Source organism: Sus scrofa, chromosome 17 (genome assembly GCF_054392235.1).
Source record: "Sus scrofa isolate SSC_HxYL_T2T_F1_AM1 chromosome 17, Sscrofa_HxYL_maternal_Yorkshire_Landrace_v2.0, whole genome shotgun sequence".
Lineage (NCBI taxonomy): Eukaryota > Metazoa > Chordata > Mammalia > Artiodactyla > Suidae > Sus > Sus scrofa.
Window position 1 is genome coordinate 59,385,516 of NC_139399.1, and position 24,623 is coordinate 59,410,138.

General features: G+C 43.0%; 1 protein-coding gene and 1 long non-coding RNA gene across 2 annotated transcripts in view; one reads left to right on the plus strand and one right to left on the minus strand.

The window, feature by feature from the left end:
• The window catches only part of UBE2V1 (ubiquitin conjugating enzyme E2 V1), a 34,262-nt gene that overhangs the window by 7,460 nt on the left and 2,179 nt on the right, over positions 1–24,623 (minus strand). Inside the window, 1 exon segment of the mRNA NM_001205094.1 lies at positions 3,833–3,981. Coding sequence (NP_001192023.1) covers positions 3,833–3,981 — 149 coding nt within the window.
• On the plus strand, positions 2,576–8,112 carry LOC146395368 (uncharacterized). The gene is made up of 3 exons (XR_014832585.1): positions 2,576–4,911; positions 5,714–6,576; positions 7,822–8,112. It is a non-coding gene; the product is annotated as an uncharacterized LOC146395368 (long non-coding RNA).

Consider the following 24,623-nt stretch of genomic DNA (forward strand, 5'->3'; position numbering starts at 1 on the left):
GGCCAAAAAACCCCCACCTGCGCACACACACACACACACACACACACACACACACACACACACACACGATTAAAGCACTCAAAGAGCACGCCCCAGACAGCCAGATTCCCCTTTTTTTTTTGCTTTTTAGGGCTGCACTTGCGGCATATCGAAGTTCCCAGGCTAGAGGTCTAGTCAGATCTACAGCCGCCAGATCCAAGCTGAGTCTGCAACCTACACCACAGCTCACGGCAACACCAGATCCTTAACTCACTGAGCAAGGCCAGGGATGGAACCCACAACCTCATGGTTCCTAGGCAGATTTGTTTCCACTGAGCCACGACTGGAACTCCAGATTCCTTTTGAAGAAGGCAACCAGTCACCAGCTTACGTTTTCCAAAAGGATTTTAAGCACACAGAGGTAAGAGTGTATGTTTGACCTCTTCCTCCTCCTTCACCCATCCCCATCCCAAGTGACAGAATCTTCTGTGTACTGCTTTCTTTAAAGGTACCTCACTTTTTTCACTTAGGTTTCACAGAGACCACCACACCATTTCAGCACACATAAATCTGTTTCACTCTTTTCAGAAGCTAAACAGTACATAATATGGTCTATTCAAAGACACTGAGATGATTTCCAATATTTGCTACTGCTGAAAACACTGCATGAAATAATTTTGCATGTGCAGGCTTTTGGGCAATACGTTCAAGAAAAGCAGAGTAAATTCCTAGCAGAATTGCTGGATCATATGGTATATGCCTTTTAAATACTGGTGGAGGATTTTTGAGATTCACAGTAACAAGAATTAACAGGGAGAGATGAGTTACTCAGGCTTTATTTAGATGCCTTAATAATTGTGTCAATATTCCAGACACAGAGCATATACCTTGTATGTTAACCATAAAATAGACGGGTCACAGGAAGCATTTAGAAGCAGATAATTTCCTATATGACTTTGCTTTTAACATTGGGGAGCCAGGGCAATAAAAATAATAAGGGAAAGAGTTTCCTGGTGACTCAGTGGGTTAAGGACCAGTATAGTCACTGCTGTGGCATGAGTTCAATTCCTGGCCCCAGAACTTCCATGTGCTATGGTGTAGCAAAAAAAAAAAAAAAAAAAAGACAGACAGGATTGGTGACGGAAGGGGGCAGAGAAATCGATACCCTTGGAGGTTCCACTGTGGTGCAATGAGCTAAGGATCCAGCATTGCCAAAGCTGTGGTGTAGGTTGCAGCTGCGGCTTGGATTTGATCCCTGGCCTGGGAAATTCATAATGTTCCAGGTGTGGCTGAAAAAGAAAAAAAAAAGAAATTGATACCCTCATACACTCATGCATTGCTGGCAGGAATGTAAAATGGGTGCAGTCTCTTTGGAAAAGTTAACATCTTTAAAATGCTAAAACAGAGGGAGTTTCCATTGTGGTATAGTGGAAATGAATCCAACTAGTAACCATGAAGTTGAGGTTTTGATCCCTGGCCTCGGTCAGTGGGTTAAGGACCAGTGTTGCCATGAGCTGTGGTGTAGATTGCAGATATGGCTTGGATCCCGGGTTGCTGTGGCTGTGGTGTAGGCTGGCAGCTACAGCTCCAATTTGACTCCTAGCCTGGGAACCTCCATATGCCATGGATGTAGCCCTAAAAAGCAAACAAAAAAAGTTAAACAGAGTTATCATATGATCCAACAATCCCACACCTATGTATATAATTAAGAGAATTGAAAACATTTGTCCACATATAAACTTGTATACAAATGTTCATAGCAAGTTTAATCATAATAGGCAAACAGTGGGAAAAATCCAAATGTCACATCAACTAATCAAGGGATAAACAAAATATGGTATATCCATATTAAAGAATATTATTCAGCCAAAAAAAGGAATGAACTACTGGTAAGCGCTATAACATGGATGAACTTTGAAAACATTATGCTAAGCAAAAGCCCATCACGAAAGACCACATATTCATTCCGACTACATGAAATGTCCAGAGCAGAAAAATTCATGGATATAGAAAGTTAATGATTGTCAAGGGTGTAGAGTGAGGGCATAGAGGGACAAATGAGAGTGACTACTGACAGATATGGCATAATCTCATTAAAAGTTAGCTTCCTTTGGAAAGAGGTAAACTGAAACTCAGGGTAATCAAAGGTGTTTTAGGCAGAGCCGAATATTTAACAGAACTCTGTGGTTCATTTTATTTGTTCATTTAAGTGTATAACCCAGTGATATTTAGTGTATTCGTGATGTTGTACACTGATTCATTCTTAATTTGTTAGAACCTGAAAATCAGTTCTGCTGATTAACAAGTCTACTGAAACAACTATCCCATTCGGAGTCATTTCTAGGTGCTCTGAAGAGTAAAGAAGAGGGCAGAACAGTTCGCATCCTCAAAACACCTAAACCATTCTTAGGAAGAGAAGAAATGCAATGAAGGAAGTCATCGCTATGCAATGGACTTTCAGAGACAGCAAGAGAATGACCCCCATGGAGAAATGAGCTTTCTAGATCAGGTTTTTCCCAATATTTAATAGATTCAGAAAAGCCTGGTTTTCTCGGATTAAAAAAAGATCAAGAACTGAAGAAAAACAGATCAAATATTTTTTGTTCTTTTTTTTTTTTTTTTTTTTAAAAACCCAAACAAAACTATAGGGTCACAAAAATGACTCAAAAACTAATGTTAAACAGCAAAGCCAGTCATTCATCATGAGTGTTCACGACAGTCAAAGATAACTGCTGGGTTGTCCTAACACCGAAGGAGCACCACGCACGCTTCCTTTTCTCAGCCAGGGCCACATCCCACGTGTCTATCTCCCACAGAGCTGGTGCAGGGCCTTGCGTGAAATGAAAAGAATGAATGAACATCACCATCCTTAAGCACAAGCAGACACAGGAAAGGGCCTGATGCATTCAGGCAGAATCTCTTACTGCTTGTCTGAAACAAGTGTCACATAATTGGAATCTATTTCTTCATATCTACATCAAATTACTACTTACCACTCTAGGATATTCTCTAATGGGAACAGATGAAAACTCAAAATATAAATAGGAAGGAGACAATATAGCATAGCGTTAGGAGCACAGGCTCTGGAGTCAGACCTGGTTTGGGAATAATCAGCTACATGACTTTGTGCGGGTAACTTCACTTCTGAGTTTCTTTCCTTATTATCTGTGAAATGGAATGCAACTACACAATGGTAGCATCTAACAACAGGTTCTGGCATTAACTGGCATTTCTAGGGGGGTTACTATGCACCATAAAAAAAGGTTAGCTGACATCACGAAGGCTGGGAACTCGCAAACCATGAAGGTCTCCAAGAGAGGTCACATTCCCCCTTCCCACTGTCGTCTTCTCTGCAAAGGCCTCTGGGCCTGGAACAGACCCAAGCAGACTAGGCAGGCAATAACCCTTTGCTGAATGGCTCAATGAATTAGGAGAGAGATGCATGGTAGGACTGGGAAATGATGAGTAAAAACCACAACCAAGACGGCTTTCCAAAGTTCATCTGGATATTGTCTTCAGGAATGTTGGCTGTATCTGGGAGTCGTGTTATTTGATAAGCACAAGAGTTTGTTCCAAATCTGCATCTGAGGGTGCAATTACCTCAAACCTCACTGTCTACATTGTCATGTAAATTCACACTATGAGTCTGAACAGGTTTTTGCTTACCATTTAGAGGGATTAAACAGCATCAGAGGAGGTTCAAATATATAAACTGAAACTGGTCAAAAAAGAATAGCCACATTTCAGAAACTATACCATTGGTGAGCTTTTTCCGTGATAAGGCTAATATTTTTTAAAAGGAGGCACAGTGAATTTAAGACATTGACATTTATAGCCGTAGCTCGACGCTTACTCTTGGAGGCCCAATTATCATCCCTGTCCATCTTGTAAGTGTCATGTCTTCGTCATCTTCTAGACCCCAGCTAACTGTGCCATCTCCTACTCCTTTCTGGCCTTCTTCGAGTTCTTCCAACAGTCGGAAATTGCGAGGGACTTTTACTCCTAAAATAAATGGAGAAAAATTCAAGATACTAGCAACTCCAGGGGAACTTGTAAACCTACAGCTAGCTGCTCAATAGCACCACCTGAGAATAAAGATGCTTACATGCAAAAAACTGCTCAAAGTTGTCATACCTCAAGCTTGCTGCTTACGAGGCTATCCGTACTGACCAGCACAACGAGAAGGAAGGGGTACCCGGTTTGTTACAGGTGAAGTGACGATTAAACCAGGGCTACTGACCGAACCTAGAAAGACACCCCACCCCCACAGCTTTGAAAAACTTCATAAAGGGTTTACATGTCATAATGTTGATTAATTTAGGCCCACTAGTTTGAGATGAAAACTGTCAATAAAGTGATAACAACAGTTCCTTGGAAGAAAAGACGTGAGTCTACTTCTTTTGTTCTTATTGTACATTTCTGAGTCTAAGACATGCTCATTTACTGGAATGACTCCCAAACTACTTTAGGAGGAACAGCTGCCCTGACCGTATCACATAACAATGGTGTCCTCTTGATCAACTCAGAGTCAACTGAAAGCAAGAATGAAAAATTTCAAATATTTAAGGCATAGTTTCTCTCTTAACTTGTGAAAAAGCTAAGAGGGCAGCCAGCACTCTGCTTTACCTGTTTCCAAAAACCCCAAAGGCCAGCAAGTAGCTCATGGAATCAAGCAAACAACATGTCTCACAGGTTCATGCCCCTGTACCCAGAGAGGCTTGCACTGTTTCTGGGTGTCTTCCAGAGCAGAATCTAGGTTCTCAGCCAGACAGGGATGGTGCTCTCCCGACCAGTCCTGCCAACCTCTCTCCCCACTCCCCTCTTCAAGCCCTGGCACTTAGACTATTTCCACTGGGAAAAACTCAGGATCCAGGCAAGTCACAAGCTTGCTTTCTTTCTTTTTTTTAGGGCCCACACCTGCGGCATATGGAAGTTCCCAGGCTAGGTGTTGAATCAGAGCTACAGCTGCCAGCCTGCACCACATCCACAGCAACAGAGGATCCAAAGCTCATCTGTGACATACACTGCGGCTCATGGCAACCTATATCCTTAACCCACTGAGCACGACCAGGGATTGAAACTGCATCCTCATGGATACTAGGGTTCCTTACCACTGAGTCATAATGGGAACTCCCACAAGCTGTCTTTACCGAGCCCCCAAATGGCCAGACTCTCAGAGCCACGCAGCGCTTAACACATGACCATGAAGAAAAACTCACTGGAGGAACTCAAGACTGTGGGAAGTGTTCCCAGTATATTTCAGTATTTCCCAAGGTGTTCAATACATTATTATTAATTCAACTGGACTACCGGAGGAGTTCCCATGGTGGCTCAGTGGTTAAAGAATCCCACTAGGAACCACAAGGTTGCGGGTTCGATCCCTGGCCTTGCTTGGTGGGTTAAGGATCTGGCGTTGCCTCAAGCTGTTGTGTAGGTTGCAGACGTGGCTCGGATACTGCACTGCTGTGGCTCTGGTGTAGGCTGGCAGCAACAGCTCCGATTAGACCCCTAGTCTGGGAACCTCCATATGCCGCCGGAGTGGCCCTAGAAAAGGCAGGCAAACAAACAAACAAATCAACTGGACTATCTGAGCATCTACTTTGTCAGGCACTTTTCTAGGCACTAGAAAACAAGCAGTGAACAACAAAAAAAATGCCGGTCCTCATGGAGCTTACATTCTAGTAGGAAACATATACAAATTATGCAAATTACCTAAGTATGACAGATGGTGGAGTTCTGGAGCAGAGAGTAATGCTTGGGGGAGTTACAATTCTAAATAGGGAGCATGACTTACGGGTAGCTGAGGGGAGTCTTCCCAGCAGAGAAAACAGTAGGTGCAAAGGCCCTGAAGTAGGACCTTTCCCAGAGCATCTGAGAATAGCAAAGATGCTGATTTAATAACCAAGTTAGTGAGATCAAAGAAAAGTACGAAATGAGGGGCTCCAACTGTCAAAAAGCCACTGGTGTTTTGAACAAAGCAATGACAGGACTTGTTTTTAACAGGATCCCCCTGGCTGCTGTATACAGTGACGGGAGCTAGGGTACAAACAGCTAGGAGGCTATAGCAATAATTCTAGCAAAAGATTACAGGTATTAGCAGTGAAGGTGGTGAGAATATAGCATAATTTTATTTTATTTCAGAGGTCACAATTTTAGATATTTACTGTCAGGCTGCCTAAGAATGTGAGATGAGAGATCTCTGATGGCCTAGTGGTTGGGATTTTGTACTTTCACTGCTGTGGCCTGGGTTCAACCACTGGTCTGGGAACTGAGATTCCACAATAAAAGACGCTGCATGCCATGGCCAAAAAAAAAAAAAGTGTACAAGAGAAAGAGAAGTCAACTATATGGCTCTCAGGCTTTTGGTATAAGCAACTGGGAGGATGGAGTTACTACTGGGGCACTAGATAATTTTAGGTGGTACATGGAACCCTTCATTTTACAGTCATGAATTCACTTTTAAGAAAAACTTATTCAGAAGTTCCCATCGTGGCTCAGTGGTTAGCAAACCTGACTAGTAACTATGAGGTTTCGGGTTCGATTTCCGGCCTCGCTCAGTGGGTTAAGGATCCGGCATTGCCGTGAGCTGTGGTGTAGGTCACAGACGTGGCTTGGATCTGGCATTGCTGTGGCTGTGGTGTAGGCCAGCAGCTGTAGCTCTGATTCAACCCCTAGCCTGGGAATCTCCATATGCCGTAAAAAAAAGAAAGAGACAAAAAAACAAAACAAAAACCACTTATTTAGGGCAAGTAATAGCATACTACCTTTTCCTTTATGATGGTGGTAAAAGTTTCCTTTTAAATTGTACAAGCAAAAAGAGTCAGGTGATTGAAGGAAAATATTACATAGCACAGAGGATACTACAAAGGAAACAGAAAAAACCTGAAAGCATTCTTGAATGGTCTGTTTGGAAAACACTAGCATTTTTCATTCCTAGAATGACCACCTGGATTACTTGGCTATAATGATTAAGTCTTCTTCAGCAAGTACAAAACTGAAGAATATTTGTGACATTATAAGCAAAACACCTGACAATACAATGCTTTTTGTTCAGAAAAGGTTAAATCTAAATCTTTACTAATCCTAACTAATCCAGTTTGGCTTGGGGGGGCGGAAATCACTGTGCCATTATTACTACTGTGGTCACTAACAGGTAATAAAAATGAATATCCAAAGAACACAGAATCATACTGACAGACTGATAAACACGAGGTACTTATTCACAGATTGTGTAATGGGCTGAACTGTGTCCCCTCAAATTCACACACTGAAGCCCTAACTCCCAGCGTCTCAGAAGGTGACTGTATTTTGAAACAGAGCCATTAAAGTGGTGATTAAATTAAATGAGGCCTTAGGGTACACCCCAATCCAATCTGATTGGTGTGCTTATACAAAAAAGAAACAGGAGTTCCAAGTCATGGTGGCTCAGTGGTTAACAAACCTGACTAGTATCCATGAGGATGCGGTTTGATCCCTGGCCTCGCTCAGGCGTTGCTGAGCTGTGGTGCAGGTCACAGACAAGGCTCGGTTCTTGAGTTGCTGGGGCTGTGGTGTTGGCCAGTGGCTACAGCTCCAATTCGATCCCTAGCCTGGGAACCTCCATATGCCGTGGGTGCGGCCCTAAAAAGACAAAAAAAGTTTGCATATATAAAAAAAAGAAACTTAGATGCACAAGGAGACAACTGGGATGCACACTTGCATGGAGTAGAGAAGACACAGTGAGGAGTTCCCATCGTGGCGCAGTGATTAACGAATCTGACTAGGAACCATGAGGTTGCGGGTTCGGTCCCTGCCCTTGCTCAGTGGGTTAATGATCCGGCGTTGCCGTGAGCTGTGGTGTAGGTTGCAGACGCGGCTCGGATCCCGAGTTGCTGTGGCTCTGGCGTAGGCCAGTGGCTACAGCTCCGATTGGACCCCTAGCCTGGGAACCTCCATATGCCGTGGGAGCGGCCCAAAGAAATAGCAAAAAGACAAAAAAAAAAAAAAGAAGACACAGTGAGAAGGCAGTCACCCGCAAGCCGAGGGGGGAGGCCTCAAAAGAAATCAAACCTGCTGACCTTGATCTGGGGTTTCTAGCCTCCAAAACGCTGAACAGATTTCCACTGTTTAAGCACCCAGTCAGTGTATTCTGTCATGGATGCCTAGTAAACTAATACAGATGCTAAGTGACATCCTGAGAAACTTTCAGAGTTCTCCTGTGGTGCAGCAGGTTAAGGATCTGGTGTTGTCACTGCAACGGCTTGGGTTGCTGCTGTGGCACGGGTTCAACCCCTGGCCAGGGAAATTCCACATGCAGCAAATGTGGTCAAAATTAAAACAAAACAAAACATTGGAAAGCACAGACTTAGATGGTGACAGAAGTTATCTCTGGGTGCAAGGATTATGGATGATTTCAACCCCCTTTTCCATATTTTGATTTTTTTTTTAGTGGTTTTAGTTTAAAACCACTACCTTGTGATATTTGATCCAACCTGTAGGCAAGGTCCTAACTCTGGCCTCTTCATTTGCCATTCCCTTTGCCTGGAACACTCTCCCCAGGCGAGTTACATCAGTCAAGCCCTGCTCAAAGGGCTTTAGTTAAATGACACCTGATTGAAATAAGGATCAAGGATTCTCTGAGAGTGGGAATCTCACTTAATGGTATTTCTTAAGTGACTAAGCAGTCCATTTTTTTCTTTTTCTTTTTTGGCCGCATCTGAGGCATGTAGAAGTTCCAGAACCAGGGGTTGAACCTGCACCACAGATGTTACCCAAGTCACAGCAGTGACAATGTCATATCTTTAACTCACTGTGCCACCAGGGAACTCCAAGTGGTCCCTATTTTTTAGTGTCACCAAAACTTGTTCAAGTCAAATGATCAGCAGCAAGTACGGCAGCTCCCATGGCTAAGCCCTTCATTACTGAATGGAAGTTAAACATATGACCTCTACTTTAAGTTACTCTTTTTGGTAAGATAAAAAAAAGTACTGGGAAGGATGGACTGGGGGTTTGGGACTGACACATGCACACTGAGGTATATGGAATGATTGGCCAATGGGGACCTGCTGTACAGAACAGAGAACTCTACCCAATATTCTGCAATAATCTATATGGGGAAAGAATCTGAAAGAGAATGAATGTGCGTACATGTATAACTAAATCACTCTGTACAGCAGAAATTATCACATGGTGAATCAACTATATTTCAATAAAACTTTAAAAAATGTGCTATTTTTTGTGTCAGAGCTTGAAGTCGGGCTATATTAATTATTTCTGGTGTAACTGTTCCTCTTGTAAACTTGAGCAAAGAATATCCTTATGGCTAGAAATGTTTTCTCTTCATCTAATAACCAGGTCTGATCAGGAAATCTTTTTTTTTTTTTTCTTTTTAGAGTCGCATCCATGGCATACAGAAGTTCCCAAGCTAGGGGTCAAGTCTGAGCCACAGCTGCCGGCCTACACCACAGCCACAGCAACAAGGGATCCAAGCTGCATCTGCGACCTACACCACAACTCACAGCAACACCGGATCTCTAACTGAGTGAGGCCAAGGATCGAACCGCATCCTCACAGATACTAGTTGGGTTTGTTACTGCTGAGCCATGATGGGAACTCCCTGCTTAGGAAATTTTTTTTTTTTGGTATTTTTGCTATTTTCTTGGGCCACTCCCACGGCATATGGAGGTTCCCAGGCTAGGGGTCGAATTGGAGCTGTAGCCGCTGGCCTACGCCAGAGCCACAGCAACGCGGGATCCGAGCCGCGACTGCGACCTACACCACAGCTCATGGCAATGCCGGATCCTTAACCCACTGAGCAAGGGCAGGGATTGAACCCGCAACCTCATGGTTCCTAGTCAGATTCGTTAACCACTGAGCCACAACGGGAACTCCTGCTTAGGAAATCTTAATCCAAATATTACAAACTCACTGCTATCAGTTTCGAAACTGATAGTGAATTCAAGTTATATCTTTCTGATGTTTTTATTTTTTACTTGTGAAGTAGGGAAAAATACAATATTAGTAATGAATCCTGTACTTCCAATAGTTATTTCCATTGGATCAGCCATTCAATTACTTAAAAACAAAGTGTACAAGGCCCACATACACAAGAGAACAATAACAAAAAAATGAGTCAGTAAACTTATTTTAGATTAGTATTTGGGGGAGATGGGATTAAGATGGCTGGAACAGAAGGACTGGAGCTCAACTTCTCTCCTAAAAACAACAAAATTTACAACTAAATGCTGCGCAATCTTCAACCAAATGGACCAGAAACCTTCAAAAAGATATGCTACTCCAAAAGACAAAGAGGAGGCCACATCAAGAGGTAGGAGGGGTGATTACGCGATATAAGCAACCCCATACCTCCCGGGTGGGAAGCCCCACAGACTGGAAACTAACTGGTTCACAGAGACTCACCTACAGGGGTGAGTTCTGAGCCTCACATCAAACTTCCACATGTGGGGATCTGGCACTGGGAGAAAGAGCCCCTGGAGTATCTGGCATTGAAGGCCAGTGGGGCTTGTGTGCAGGAGCTCCACGGGACTGGGGGAAACAGAGACCCCATTCTTAAAAGGCACACACAGAATTTCATGTGCACTGGGTCCCAGGGCAAAGCAAAGTCTCCATAGGAATCTGGGTCAAACCTGACTACAGTTCTTGGAGGACCTCCTGGGAAAACAGGGGTGAATGAGGCTTGTTGTGGGGGAAGGACTTTGGAAGCAAAGCTCTTGGGAATATTCAGCAGCATGCCTTTCTCTGGAGGTGGCCAATTGGGGAAAATCTGGCCCCAGGCCAAACAACAATCCAGGTGGGATCACAGCCCAGCCCATCAGTAAACAGGCTGCTAAAGACCCCCCAGGCACACAGCTGCCTCTAATCCCATCCAGAGACTAAGCCCCACCCACCAGAGGGATAGGAATCAGTTCCACCTACCAATGGGCAGGCATCAGTCCCTCCCATCAGGAAGCCTACAGCAAGCCCCCATACTGACTTCAGCCACAAGGGGGGCAGACACCAGAAGTAAGAGAGGCTACAACTCTATTTTCTGTAAAAAGGTCACCACACCAAAAGCCCATAAAAATGAAGACAGAGAACTATAACTCAGATGAGGGAGAAAGAAAAAACCCCAGCAAATTGGCTAAGTGATCAGGAGATTCTCAGCCTCCAGGAAAAAGACTTTAGAATGTTGATGCTAAAGATGATGTAAGATATTGGAAATAAACTGGAGGCAAATATGGATAACTTACAGGAAACACTGAGCAAAGAGATACAAGATATCAAACTTAAACAAGAAGAGATGCAAAACACAATAACTGAAATAAAAAATTCACTAGAAGCAGCTAACAGCAGAATACAGGAGGCAGAAGAACGAATAAGCAAGGTGGAGGACAGATTAGTGGAAATTACGGATGTAGAAGAGAAAAGAGAAAAAAGATTGAAAACAAATGAAGAGAGTCTCAAAGAACATTAAACATTAAATGCACCAACATCTGTATCACAGGAGTGCCAGAAGGAGGAGAGAGAGAGAGAGAAGAGGACAGAAAAAAATATTCCAAGAGATAATAGCTGAAAACTTCCCTAACATGGGAAAGGAACCATTCATTCAAATCCAGGAAGCCCCATGAGTATGATATAAAATAAACCCAAGAGGAGGAATACACTGAGACACACATTAATCAAACTGACCAAAATTAAATACAAAGAGAAAATATTGAAAGCAGCTAGAGAAAAGAAACAAATAACATACAAGGGAACCCCAATAAGGTTATCAGCAGATTTTTCAGCAGAAACTCTGCAGGCCAGAAGGGAGTGGCATGATATACTTAATGTGATGAAAGGAAAAAACCTCCAACCAAGATTACTTTACCCAGCAAGGCTCTCATTCAGATTTGAAGGAGAAATCAAAAGCTTCACAGATAAGCAAAAGCTAAAAGGATTCAGCAACACTAAACCAGCTTTACAATGAATACCAAAGGAATTTCCCTAGGCAGAAAAGAAAAGGCTGCAACAGGAAACAAAAATACAACAAATGACAAGGCTCACCAGTAAAGGTATATATACAGTAAAGATATGAAATCATCCACACACAATTATGCCACGGAAATCAGAAATCATGAGAAGAGGTGAGTAAAAATGCAGGACACTGGAGATGCACTTGCAATTAAGAGACCAACAACTTAAAACAATCTCATATATATCAAAACATCAGAATAACTGCAAACCAAAAATCTACAATTGATACACAAACAAGAAAAATCAACTCAAATACAACACTAAAGATCCAAAGACAGTTTGGGGGGTGGGGGAATGTGCTGGGGTTGTGGGATGGAAATCCTATCAAATGGATCGTGATGATCACTGTACAGCTATAAATGTAATAAATTCACTGAGTAATAAAAAAATTAAAAATTTTATGACACTATTTAAATCTAAAAAAAAAAAAAAAAAAAAAAAAGATTAGTATTTGGAACAGTTATTGAGCACCACAGAAGACAAAGTCAGTTTTTTGCTAGTTCTGTAGCGACATTACAGGATGATTCAATTTGATTCAGTTATAAGGCAGGCATCAAAACAGCTTAATAAATGAAAAACTTTGGACCAGCCAATATCTACTAGGCAGTTTAGAAATATTCCAAGCAGGAGCTGGAATATACATATAAATATCAGAATAAATATACTATATATTGATTACAATACGCATTTATTCCATTTGAACAACAGTTTTTAGCTTATTTGGCCTCAACACCCTTTTACCCTCTTAAAAATTACTGAAGTAGTTCTCATCATGGCTCAGCCGTCAATGTATCCCACTAACATCCATGAGGATTCAGGTTCAATCCCTGGCCTTGCTCCGTGGGTTAAGGACAGGTTAAGGATCTGGCGTTGCCATGAGTTGTGGTATAGGCCAGCAGCTACGGCTCTGACTGGACTCCCAGCCTGGGAACCTCCATATGCCGTGGGTGCAGCTGTTTAAAAAAAAAAAAAAAAAAAAAGAGAGAGAGACCAAAAAAATTTATTGATGTCAAAGAGCCTTTGTTTATGTGGGTTATAGCTATTCATATTTACCAAATTAGAGATTAAAACTGAGAAATTATAAAAAGATTTAATTCATTTAAAACTAACCACAACAAACCATTACATGTTAAGATAAATAACATATTTTTCAAAGAACAAAATTAAATTAGCAAGAAGAGTGGTATGGCTTAGCAAATTTTTTTTTTTTTTTTTTTTTTTTTGCAAATTTCTTTAATGTCTAGCTCAAAACAACTGAAAGTCTTAAGAATTGAGATGAGCTGGAGAATACATGTCCCTTCTAAAGGGGAGTCCCTCCTTTGCTCTGGCTAAATGTCTGTGGGTCAAATTCTGCTTATGGGCCACAATTTTGCAACATCTGAGGTCACCTAATTGTTATCAAAAACCCCTTTGAGCCCTAACACCCTAGGTTTAGCTCAGAGGATATTTTAAACCTTTTGTCAGAATGGTAAGTAAAGACTGATAAACGTGCTAATCTGGCATTGGGCAGTTAAGTACTCATTTGGTTTTTATTTATTAGCTAAATCTACAGAATTTAAGTGCGCAAAGTGGATAGCTTTTACAGGAGACTACTACTTTTTAACTCATTTTTTTCTAAGCCATAAACTTTTATTTTCACTCAAAAATTGATTGAAAGAATAAATAAATGACAGAAAAAAAAAATCTTAAAAAACTGATTAAAAGCAAAGCCTGGGAGATCCAGTCGTGGCGCAGTGCTTAACGCATCCGACTAGGAACCATGAGGTTGCGGGTTTGATCCCTGCCCTTGCTCAGTGGGTTAAGGATCCAGCGTTACCGTGAGCTGTGGAGTAGGCTGCAGGCTCGGCTTGGATTCCGCATCGCTGTGGCTGTGGCTGTGGTGTACACTGGTGGCTACAGCTGCGATTTGACCCCTGGCCTGGGAACCTCCATGTGCCATGGGAGCAGCCCAAGAAATGGCAAAAAAACAAACAAAAAAACCCCCAGAAAACAACAACAACAAAAACAAACAAACAAACACAAAGCCTGGAAGAACAACAGCTAGCAGAAATTAGGAACTGCAAAAATTTGCAAATTATGCAGTGATTCATTCAACTTTTCTGATATTTAAACAGATTAGCACCTGCTCAGCTGGTATACAACCCTCTATCTGGTAAGGAACCATCTATGGTTTACCATGCCTAATGTATGTAAAACTGAGCTCATTCCACATTCACACATTTCATGACTGCAATTTTTTACAAAGTTAGCTAGGCGTTTTACTTGTCAAAATTTCCCTACCCATAAATTTGTCAGTGATATATACATACAAACCCTTCTTTCTGTACAATAATTATCAAACACCTATCCGACACCATGCAGGACCCTACTAGGGCTATGAAAGTAAAAATGGGAGCCTCCCAATAAGAGAGAAAGTCTCACTATGGAAATAAGATATATACATACAAAGTTCAATAAAATAGTATCAAAATGTATGAGAGAAATATAATCATAGGACAATGTTTCTTAACCTTTGAGTGGGTCATAACCCCTCTAAATTTGATGAAAGTTAAAGAAGTGGGAACATATTACTACTAAAGGGCCTGGAGCTTATCCTTAGGGTGACAAGTGGAGAGCTGTGAAAGGCTCTGAGCAGGACAAGAGACAAGGCCAATCTCCTGGGTAATGTTCAGGATTGGCTGAAGGATTAGAGGCCAGGTTAGGATGTGTTACTATGAACATCTCAGGATAGAAAGCCAGAAGCATTTGCTTAGAGCAAATACTGTCAAGACAGAACAGGTTACCGAACTTCTTAGAGGCTGAGATAGGTGGGAAATGGAAGGAATGTTAAATGATTTAAGGCAGCACATATTAATTTGTGTGATTGTGGCAGTGGTTCCCATTTTTACAAAAAAACATTAAAATAAGTGGTCTTTGAGTTCCCTGGTGATGTAGCAGGTTAAGGATCTAGCATCCTCACTGCTGTGGCCTGGGTTTGATCCCTGGCCTGGGAACTTCTGCATGCCCCGAGGGAGTGCCCCCCCCCCAAAAAAGAGAGAAATAAAAAAACTGTTTCTAATATTTCTCCATTAACCCCCACCCCAAACTAGCCTTTGTGGTAGGCTTTAGATAAATATTTGCTGAAAAATTTAAAAATTGAGCAAAGGATAAAAAGGTATGCACACTCTATTTTAAAGACGATTAACACAAAGTCGACCCATGCTTCCTTGTATGTGTGTACTCACATAAATGATTTTTAGATGCCAAGGAAGTAGAAACACAAACGTAAGGAAAGTTAGTGGACCACTCTCTCTGAAACAGGCTGTTCAGAGTAATGGCAAAGCTCTCTCCCACAAATAAGAATCACAGCATACATACTTAGGAGAAAATTCTATAATCTCTCAGCAGGGGATTGACAGCACAGACCTAGGATCAAGTCCTTGGCTCCGCAACTTTCTAGCAATCTAGCTGAGTGACCGTGCAAATTACCCTGACGTCAGCATAACAGGGGTCCCAATACGCCCTGCCTCTGCAGGCGGCGGCGAGGAAGAATAAATGAGGTAAAACCTGCTGAGCACTTTGTGGAACAGCTGGCACAGGGACTAAATCACCTTCTCTGGCACACTGTATTAACCACCATAAAATAAAACCCCCAAACGCCTCACCTGACCTCATATCCCCTTCTAGCTACCATCTCATTTCTTTGTTCCTTTTTAGCAAAACAACTTAAAAGGGCTGTCCAGACCCCGTGTCTGCAATTCTTCACCCTACTTGCACCCACTCCAATCAGGCTTTTCTAGCTAGTCACTCACCCAAAGTGTTCTCGCCAAGGGCACCAGGCAGCACTCACTAGCCAAATCCTGTGGTCAGTTCTCAGTCCCCGCCCCAAGTCCCTGGAGCTCTCAGCTGCACCTGGCAACTCCCTCCTTCTTCCCCCAGCCTCAGCTTCACTTCCTTCCTCACTGGCTAAGAGGCCTCACCTCCTTGACCTCCAAACACTGGTTTGCCGGGCTTTGGGGCACAGCCCACTAACCCCTGCTTTTCTGCCCTACTCAAGTGATTTTATCCAGATCAAGGAAGCTAATAACTCTCTAATTTATATTTCCAATTAACAGCCTCCTAGACATCTCCACGTAGATGCCTAATAGGCCTCTCCAACTTAAAATAATTCCCAAGAAAAGTCCCTTGCACGCCTCAAAAAACAAAAACTACTATGTACTCCTGAATCTCAGTATATGGCACAGATTTCTCTGGCTAGAAATTCTGGAGTCATGATACGAAATCTTCCCCTCACAGCCCATATCGAACCTATTTCCAAATACATCCCCCAGATGATCATTTTCACTGTTCCCACTGTGACCACTGCAGAGCAGGCCACCTCAGCTTCCTGTTTTCTTGGTCTACCTACAGTCTATTCTCTGCAGTGAGCCTTTTACTGGTAAGTTTAGATCCCATCACTCCCCTTTCTCAAAGCCCTCCACTGGCTCGCCCTTACAACTAGCATCCAGACTCCTTGCCTTCCCCACAGACCCCCACCTGCTTCCCAGCACCCTGTCCTGTCACCTTCCCCCTTGCTTGCTCACCCTCCTTCAGCCATACCATCCTTCTTGAAGTTCCTGAATAGGCAACCTGAGTTGGCCTTTCGTGCTCTGCTGTTCCTTCGCCCCAGAATTTTAGGTCCCAGCTCTGGGAATGGCTGGCTGGCTCCCTTATTCTTCATCTAAATTCCCATTCCCTTATCTTACTTTATTTTTCTTCACAGCATCATTACCACTTGACATTTTAAATGTACAGTATTCATTTCCACTTCATTAATTGTTTATTGTCTGTCTCTCCCATCTGAATATGAGAGTAAAATTTCGCTGCTTTGTTCACTGCTGAATTTCCAACACGTCAAAGAGTGCTTTGCCAGAGCATGCATTCAAATGCTTGCTGAATGAATGAATGGGTGGCTGGGTGTCAGCCAGGGTTATTATTCCAGTATGAACAATGCTCAATGTCACAAAATTCTAACTCTGGTCTATTTCTGGGAATACAGCAAGGAAACATTCATAGAACTATTAAAGGAGAGTTCTAAAATGATGATGTTATCAAAGGGGTTTAGTATGGATTTTAAATAGCCCAAGAAAAGCTATACATTAAATTTTGAATACAATGATCTTAAGAAGAAACACAAATCTTCAATAAGGAGCTGAGCAGTCAGGCTGCAGAGGTACTGGTACTCTTAGAGCTCCCCCTCACCCCCAAGTTCCTTTACCCTCACACAATGTCTGTTCTGGACCTTCTCTTTTTCTTTAAATTTCATTTTCTTTTTGTTGTCTGACTCACTCTTGGAGCTTCTCAAGTTAGAGTCATGACTCATTCAATCCTTTCTCCCCAGAACCCAGTATGCTTCTTGGTATGTAATGATCCTCAATAAATGTTTCTGATTGAAGAAAAGGCAGTATCTCTTCCTTTTTCACCGTAAACTCTAATATGCTCTACTGCGGCCAAGATATTGGACACTGATACCATATAACTGAGGTACCTAAGGTTTTTTATTTTGACATAATTAAAATTTGGTAAGTAGTTTTATTTTTTAATGAAGTGTGATCAAGACTTTTAGGGAAATATGGGAATTCTGGCTTAGTGGTTAACGAACCCGACTAGTATCCATGAGGATGTGGGTTCAATCCCTGGCCTTGCTCTGTGGGGTAAGGATCCGGCATTGCTATGAGCTATGGTGTAGGTCGCAGACTTGGCTGGGATCCCAAGTTGCTGTGGCTGTGGCGTAGGCCGGCTACAGCTCTGATTCAACCCCTAGCCTGGGAACCTCCACATGCCGCAGGTATGGCCCTAAAAAGACAGACAGACAGACAGACACACACTTTTAGGGAAACTTACTTTAAGAGAAATAAATGAGGGGATCCCGTCGTGGCTCAGTGGTTAACGAATCTGATTAGCAACCATGAGGTTGTGGGTTTGTATCCCTGGCCTTGCTCAGTGGTTATCTGGCGTTGCTGTGAGCTGTGGTGTAGGTCGCAGATGCAGCTTGGATCCCGCGTTGCTGTGGCTGTGGCATGATGTTATCAAAGGGGTTTACAGCTCTGACTGGACCCCTAGCCTGGGAAACTCCATATGCCACAGGAGCGGCCCAAGAAATGGCAAAAAGACAAAATAAATAAATAAATAAATAAAAGAAAGAAATGAGGGAAAACCGGTTTTCCCCCCAAAGCACACAAGTCAAGGATTCTTTTTCTTTCTTTTCTTTTTTTTGTTTTTTGTTTCTTAGGGCTGCACCCGAAGCGTATGGAGGTTCCCAGGCCAGGGATCAAACTGGAGCTGCAGCTGCTGGCTACAGCCACAGCCACGCGAGATCCAAGCCACTTCTGCAATCCACCTCACAGCTCACAGCAATGCCAGATCCCTGACCACTAAGCAGGGCCAGGGATCAAACCTGCATCCTTCTGGATATTAGATTCATTTCTGCTGCACCACAACAGGAACTCCAAGTCAAGAATTCTTCACTACAAACTGATCTGTTTCATAAAAATATATTTGAGAGCATGTCACTGATATTCCAACCATTTAGAAACTGCATACAAAGTTAAGGCACCTTATTTTCTAACAAGCAAGCGCATCTAACTCCAACTGGACTGACCATACCCTTGTTCTAGAATTTCGGGGGCTAGCCTAGGGACGTAAATTCAAACATTGGTGGAATTCAGGAATCCTGTACACCTTGTGAGTCTATCAGCTACACGGAGGACTTCATCCCATCCCAAGGGAGGAGAATTAGCTCAAAATCATGACACGTTAAACAAAAGATTTCAGTGAACATATTAAAAATTAGGAGTTCCCGTCATGGTTCAATGGTTAATGAATTCGACTAGGAACCATGAGGTTGCAGGTTGGATCCCTGGCCTTGCTCAGTGGGTTAAGGATCCAGCATTGCTGTGAGCTGTGGTATAGGTCTCAGACTCGGCTCGGATCCCACGTTGCTGTGGCTCTCGCGTAGGCTGGTGGCTACAGCTCTGATTTGACCTCTAGCCTGGGAACCTCCATATGCCACGGGAGCGGCCCAAGAAACAGCAAAAAGTCAAAAAGCTGGAAAAAAAAAAAATTAAACCCGTGTATGTCAAAAACCAAGAACGAATCAGAAAAACTCAGTATTACTCTTTAATGTTTTCTTCCCAGGGTGACTCAACCTAAATTTTAGGAATCCTAAAATTTCTGTGTTAACCTGACACCTAAAAGGTGGAGAAACAGCTTCAAGAGACAATATTAATACAGAGGATGTAAAAATGGACTCTTGTTAACAAACTGTAACTATCAAAAAGTTAACTATGCAAATGTTAAGATAACTTTATCAAGGTGCTAAAATAACACAGTAATCCAAGATATTTTAAAAAAGAAAGCATTGGTTCCTGTTACTTCAGAATTCTTTTCAGAAGGATTTTTCCTGGATCTGTGTCAATATCAAAAGTCAGCCAGTTATTCTCTTGGCTAAATATAAACTGAAAAGTCAGCAGCTGCAGGATATTATAAAGAAAATATGACAACCAGGTTGAAAAAGCATGAATATTTGATAGGGTTTTACACCATGCCCTAGTAAAACATTTAATGCAGTAATTTGAAACACAGCAACACATTAAAATATTTGTGGTACAAAACGGATTTTGAAGCACTTTAAAATATCTTTTTGGGAAAATCTTGGCCACAAAGCAGCAGCTATTATAGTATACCAGTCTTAGAAAATCCTGTTCTGGTCTGGGTCTTGATTTAAAATGGCAGAGACGGAGTTCCCATCATGGCTCATCAGAAACGAATCTGACTAGTATCCATGAGGATGCAGGTTCGATCCCTGACCTCGCTCAGTGTGTTAAAGATCTGGCATTGCTGTAAGCTGTGGTGTAGGTCGCAGACGTGGCTTGGATCTGGCGTTGCTGTGGCTGTGGTGTAGGCCAGCAGCTACAGCTCCAATGCGATCCCTAGCCTGGGAATTTCCATATGCCTCAGGTGTGACCCTAAAAAGACCAAAAAAATAAACAAATAAATAAATAAAAAATAAAATAAAATAAAATGGCAGAGACCTACAGGTTTCTCTTGGAAAGAAAGCTGCTAGTTGTAACTGGTTTGGTTACCCATTCAGGGAAGATGTGAATGGGTAACCAAACTCCTGAACTGGGCTCCTGAACTGGACAAGGAGCCTGCTGTGGCTACCATTTTGGAAAACAAGGAGGCCTGGAAGGTGACGTACCTGGATTCAATGTTCTTGAAAAGTGGATATGAAGTCAGGGGCAGGTCCTTTTATTGCTGAGCAACTGGCAAGCGCGGTCTGGGTGCCTAGTTAGGCTTGTCCAGAGGAGCCTGTTTCTCCTCTCCAATTATGGTCCCCAGACCTACAGCCTACACATCGCCTGGGAACCTGCTAGAAATGTGAATTCTTAGGCCACACACCAAAACACTACACTATGCGACTAATGAATCTGAAACTGAGGGTAGAGCCCAGCAACCGAATACACTCTCCTGGTGATTCTCGTGTACACTGATTGAGAATCAGTGATCTACAGTGGCAATCTATCATTCTTAACAGTCCAGACAATGTGACAACAAACGGCTGGTTGCAAAATGTAAGACCCTGTGTTTCTCTGCTGCTAGGGACATTGAGGCCAAAGACCAAATTTTCTCTGAAAGGGGTGGAGACAAAGAATGAGGTGTGGTAAGTGTCTCAGGACACCTAGGGATAAGAGCTTTCCTTTTTGAAAGGCTGAGCAGGTACTCTTGCTTCTGTCTGATCAGATACATTGTTTCCAAATATGTCAAATGTATGTATTTGGCTACATTAAAATAAGAGCCTGGATTAACTAACTGCAACATTCAATATTTGCTGAGCACCTACTATACATCAGGGGCTATGCTGGGTACTAGGGATACAGCAGAGAACAAGACAGACTCCTGCCCTACTGGAAAGGCACAGAAAATGTGCAGAACAAAACAAAACAAGAAACCTTGGCATTCCCATCATGGCACAGTGGAAATGAATCCCACCAGGAACCATGAGGATGCAGGTTCGATTCCTGGCCTCACTCAGTGGGTTAAGGATCCAGAGTTGCCATGAGCTGTGGTGTAGGTTGCAGACATGGCTCAGATCTGGTGTGGCTGTGGTGTAGGCCAGCAGCTGTAGCTCTGATTAGACCCCTAGCCTGGGAACCTCCATATGCCACAGGTTCGGCCCTAAAAAGACAAAAGACAAAAAAAAAAAAAAAAGAAAAGAAAAGAAAAAGAAACCTTCAGACAAGGTTAAGCACTTAGAACAGAACAGAGATGTGACAATGAGTGAGAAGACTATACTGAAAGGGGTGGGCAGGGATGGTCTCTCTGCAGAGCTGGGACCTGAAGAAGGAGAAGCAGTGGTCACGTGCAGGCAGAGCATTTCCCAAAAGTGGAAGAACAAGAGGAGAGGTGTACACGTCACGCAAGGCCACGTGAAGGCAAGGCCAAGACCACAGAAGGCCTAGTGGGCCATGGAAGAGAGATGGATTTTATGCTAAGTACAGCAGGAAGGGCTTTCTGCGGGGAATGGTAGTTTCTGTTTTGTCTGGAAAAATCATTCTGCCTCCTCTATAGAGAATGCACTGGACAGGGGCAAGTCCGCAAGCAGGAGAATTTTGCAGTTTTCTAGGCAAGAGAAAGACAGTTCTGGTAGGACAAGGACGACAATAATGGAGACAAAGAAGAAGATTTGGGATAACACTTACTGGAAGTACTACTGTATAAGGTGAATGTGACAATGAAGAAAGAATCCTACTTGGTGTCATTACTATCTACCCATGAAAGAACTAATCTGCCAAGGAAGGAAATGTCATAGACCTGCCAATGGCAGAAGGAACCTGAGATGCCTAGCTGGAGAAGAGGCAGTGAGGGGCTGGAAAAATGATAATACGGCCAAGAGCATATGTCCTGGAGCAGAGCTGTCCCAGTTCTGAACCCTGATTTGCAAGTCACTGGCTCTGAGCCCCAGACAAGTCACTTCTCCTCTCTGGGCTGCGATTTCCTCACCTTCACAATAGATACCTGCTTCAAAGGGCTGTTGTCAGGAAGGAGACGATGCATTTAAAACAGCACCTAGGACAGCAAGCCCTAGAAGTGCAGCTTTTTAAGAAGCCTGAAGGACTTGCCTGTAAATTGAAAACAAGGACTTAATTACTTTGCACATGACATGAGGGGCCCTAAGTGCAATAAGGGCAAGTGATTTAGTGTATGGTATAAGCAAGACCCTCCTCAGATGTGGACTTCACTCTCATTAGCCAGCGCACTACCCAGAATGGGATAAAAAGTTGCCAGCGATGCTATAAAAAGAGTTGCTGCTACAGGCAGCAGAAGCTTCTCATTAAAGCCCATTGTATCACCAAGATTAACACCAAGACCAAGGAAGGGCATGTGCCCAAATTCTTGCCTTTCCATTTCCCTCTGATGGTACGAGAGCAGGCTGGGGAAGGAACTAGAGACAAAAATCCCTCTAGGCTCTAGTCTGAGTGTCACCATTCCTCAGCCAGCCACCAGTCTCCCTTAGAAACACTTTCCCTGATTAGCTTACTAGCTTGAGGAGCCTTAAATGAGACGACATAACAGCTAAGTTAAAGTACTAAGAAAAACTCTAGACCACTACGTGTAATATCCAGCTGTAGTGTTAACATCGCTACTTCACAAAGTGTGCTGCTCTGTACGTCCCTGAGGCCCTTCAGAATTAAAGAGAGGATTCCTGACTTCACATTTTTCTATTCTACTTTTATCAAACCATTGCGGAGCTACACTTGAGGTAATGGGGTGGGAAGCGGGGAGAGAAAGGGGATGTGGCAGTGGCGGGTAGGAAGAGGGTGCTTTTAAAGTTATTGTGAAAAATAAAAAAATAAATAAAGTTATTGTGAAGGGGAACATCTCAATCATCACATTAGCCTTGGCAATCCCTATGAGGAGCTATAGGCTGTACCAGCCCAACAAAGCATTTTCCCTCCATCACTGGAGCAGAATGCTGTGCCTTCAGCTGAGTACCACATGAAGAAGTCCTCTTGAAAGCAGGGCCCATGTCGTACAAAAGGCACTCAGCTGGTATCATTCTTGTGTGTCTCACCGTGTGAGCATCTTAAGGTGCCAGTTGGAGCTAAGAGACCACAGGTTCTCATCTCCCAGCTCCAGCTGCTCCTGGGGAACACCCCTGAATGAAATGGAAGACCACGTAATATCCACTGCCCATTTAGTTAAATGTTCATTTGAGGAGTGTGTGTATGAGGCCACTCCAGCATATGCAAATTTAAAACGCAAAGGGATTACTCTTCTGGTACTCAAGTTTCTGGTTAATTGTCAGGGAAGACTGTAGGCGGCTGGGTGAGAGGAAAGGCCTGGCAACCAAGAGCTACTCTTTGAGGTCCTGCAATCTTGGCCAGGGCAGCATGGGCATCCTGAGGATTCTAGTGTACTTTCCACAGTCCCACACCCTAAGAGCTAGGCAGAAGTCACACACTGCAGAACCAAAGGAGGTGAGAAGGTGTTGCCAAGTGTTAAAAGCAGTGACCACAAAAAACTAAGCCCTTATAGGAACTCAAAGGCTTCACAGCTGTTTCCTGGCAACCAGGGGCATGGATTAATCAAGAGGCTTGTTCTAAACCAGTCTAGGGAAGGCCTCAGGGCCTCTGACCACACCTGAAAGGCTTCTCAGGGTTAGCAGAGAGGCCTGTACACTTATTTTAGTATAATACAAATAAAATCTTTCTGCTTCGACCGTAGCACTCTGCACTCTTACTGCTTGGAAGCAGATATCGGATCTTTCTCCTCTTTTTAAGACTCTCATTTATTCATTCAACAAATATTTACTGAATGTCTCTTTCAGACCAAACACTTGTTAATGGCTTCCCTTCACACAGAATAAAATCCAAAACCAAGAGTTCCCGCTGTGGTGCAAGGGGTTAAGAATCCAATTGCAGTGGCTGGGGTCACTGTGGAGGCATGGATTGGATCCCAGGCCCAGCTCAGTGGGTTAAAGGATCCTGCACTGCTATAGCTGATGTGTAGACTGGATTCAATCTCAGGTCCAGGAATCTCCATATGCCCAGGGTGCAGCCATTAAAAAAAAAGAAGGGGAAAAAAAAAAATCCAAAGCCGTATCTCTGCAACCCATCTCTTTAAGAAGACTTCCTTGCACACTAAGGCCTTTATTTTATTCTTTCAGCATGCCAAGCTTCATCCTGCCACGGGGCCTTTGCACTCACTGTCTCCCCCTCCCCTGCCTGTGACACACACTGTTGGCTCCTTCCATCATTTGTCTCAGTTCAAATGCCCCTTCTTGGAGAAGCCTTTCCTGACCACCTCTCCAGACACTATTACATTACACAATTCCCTTCACAGCATTTACTGTTATCTGAAATCTTCTTAATTATTTTGTCCTTTAATGGGCTTCTTCCTGACTTGAAGAGAAGCTCCTCAAGGACAGGGACTATGTCCATCTTGTTCGCTATTCACACGGAACACAGCAAACCCTTAATAATATACCTGTTGAATAAATAAAGGAGTTCTGGGAAACCCATTTTAGGGCAACTCAAAACCTGTTCCATCTTATCTAAACCATGCCAAGTGTTCTTATATGCCACTAGACAGCAGCTGAAGATGTTTTATCTGACCACCACAGCATTTAT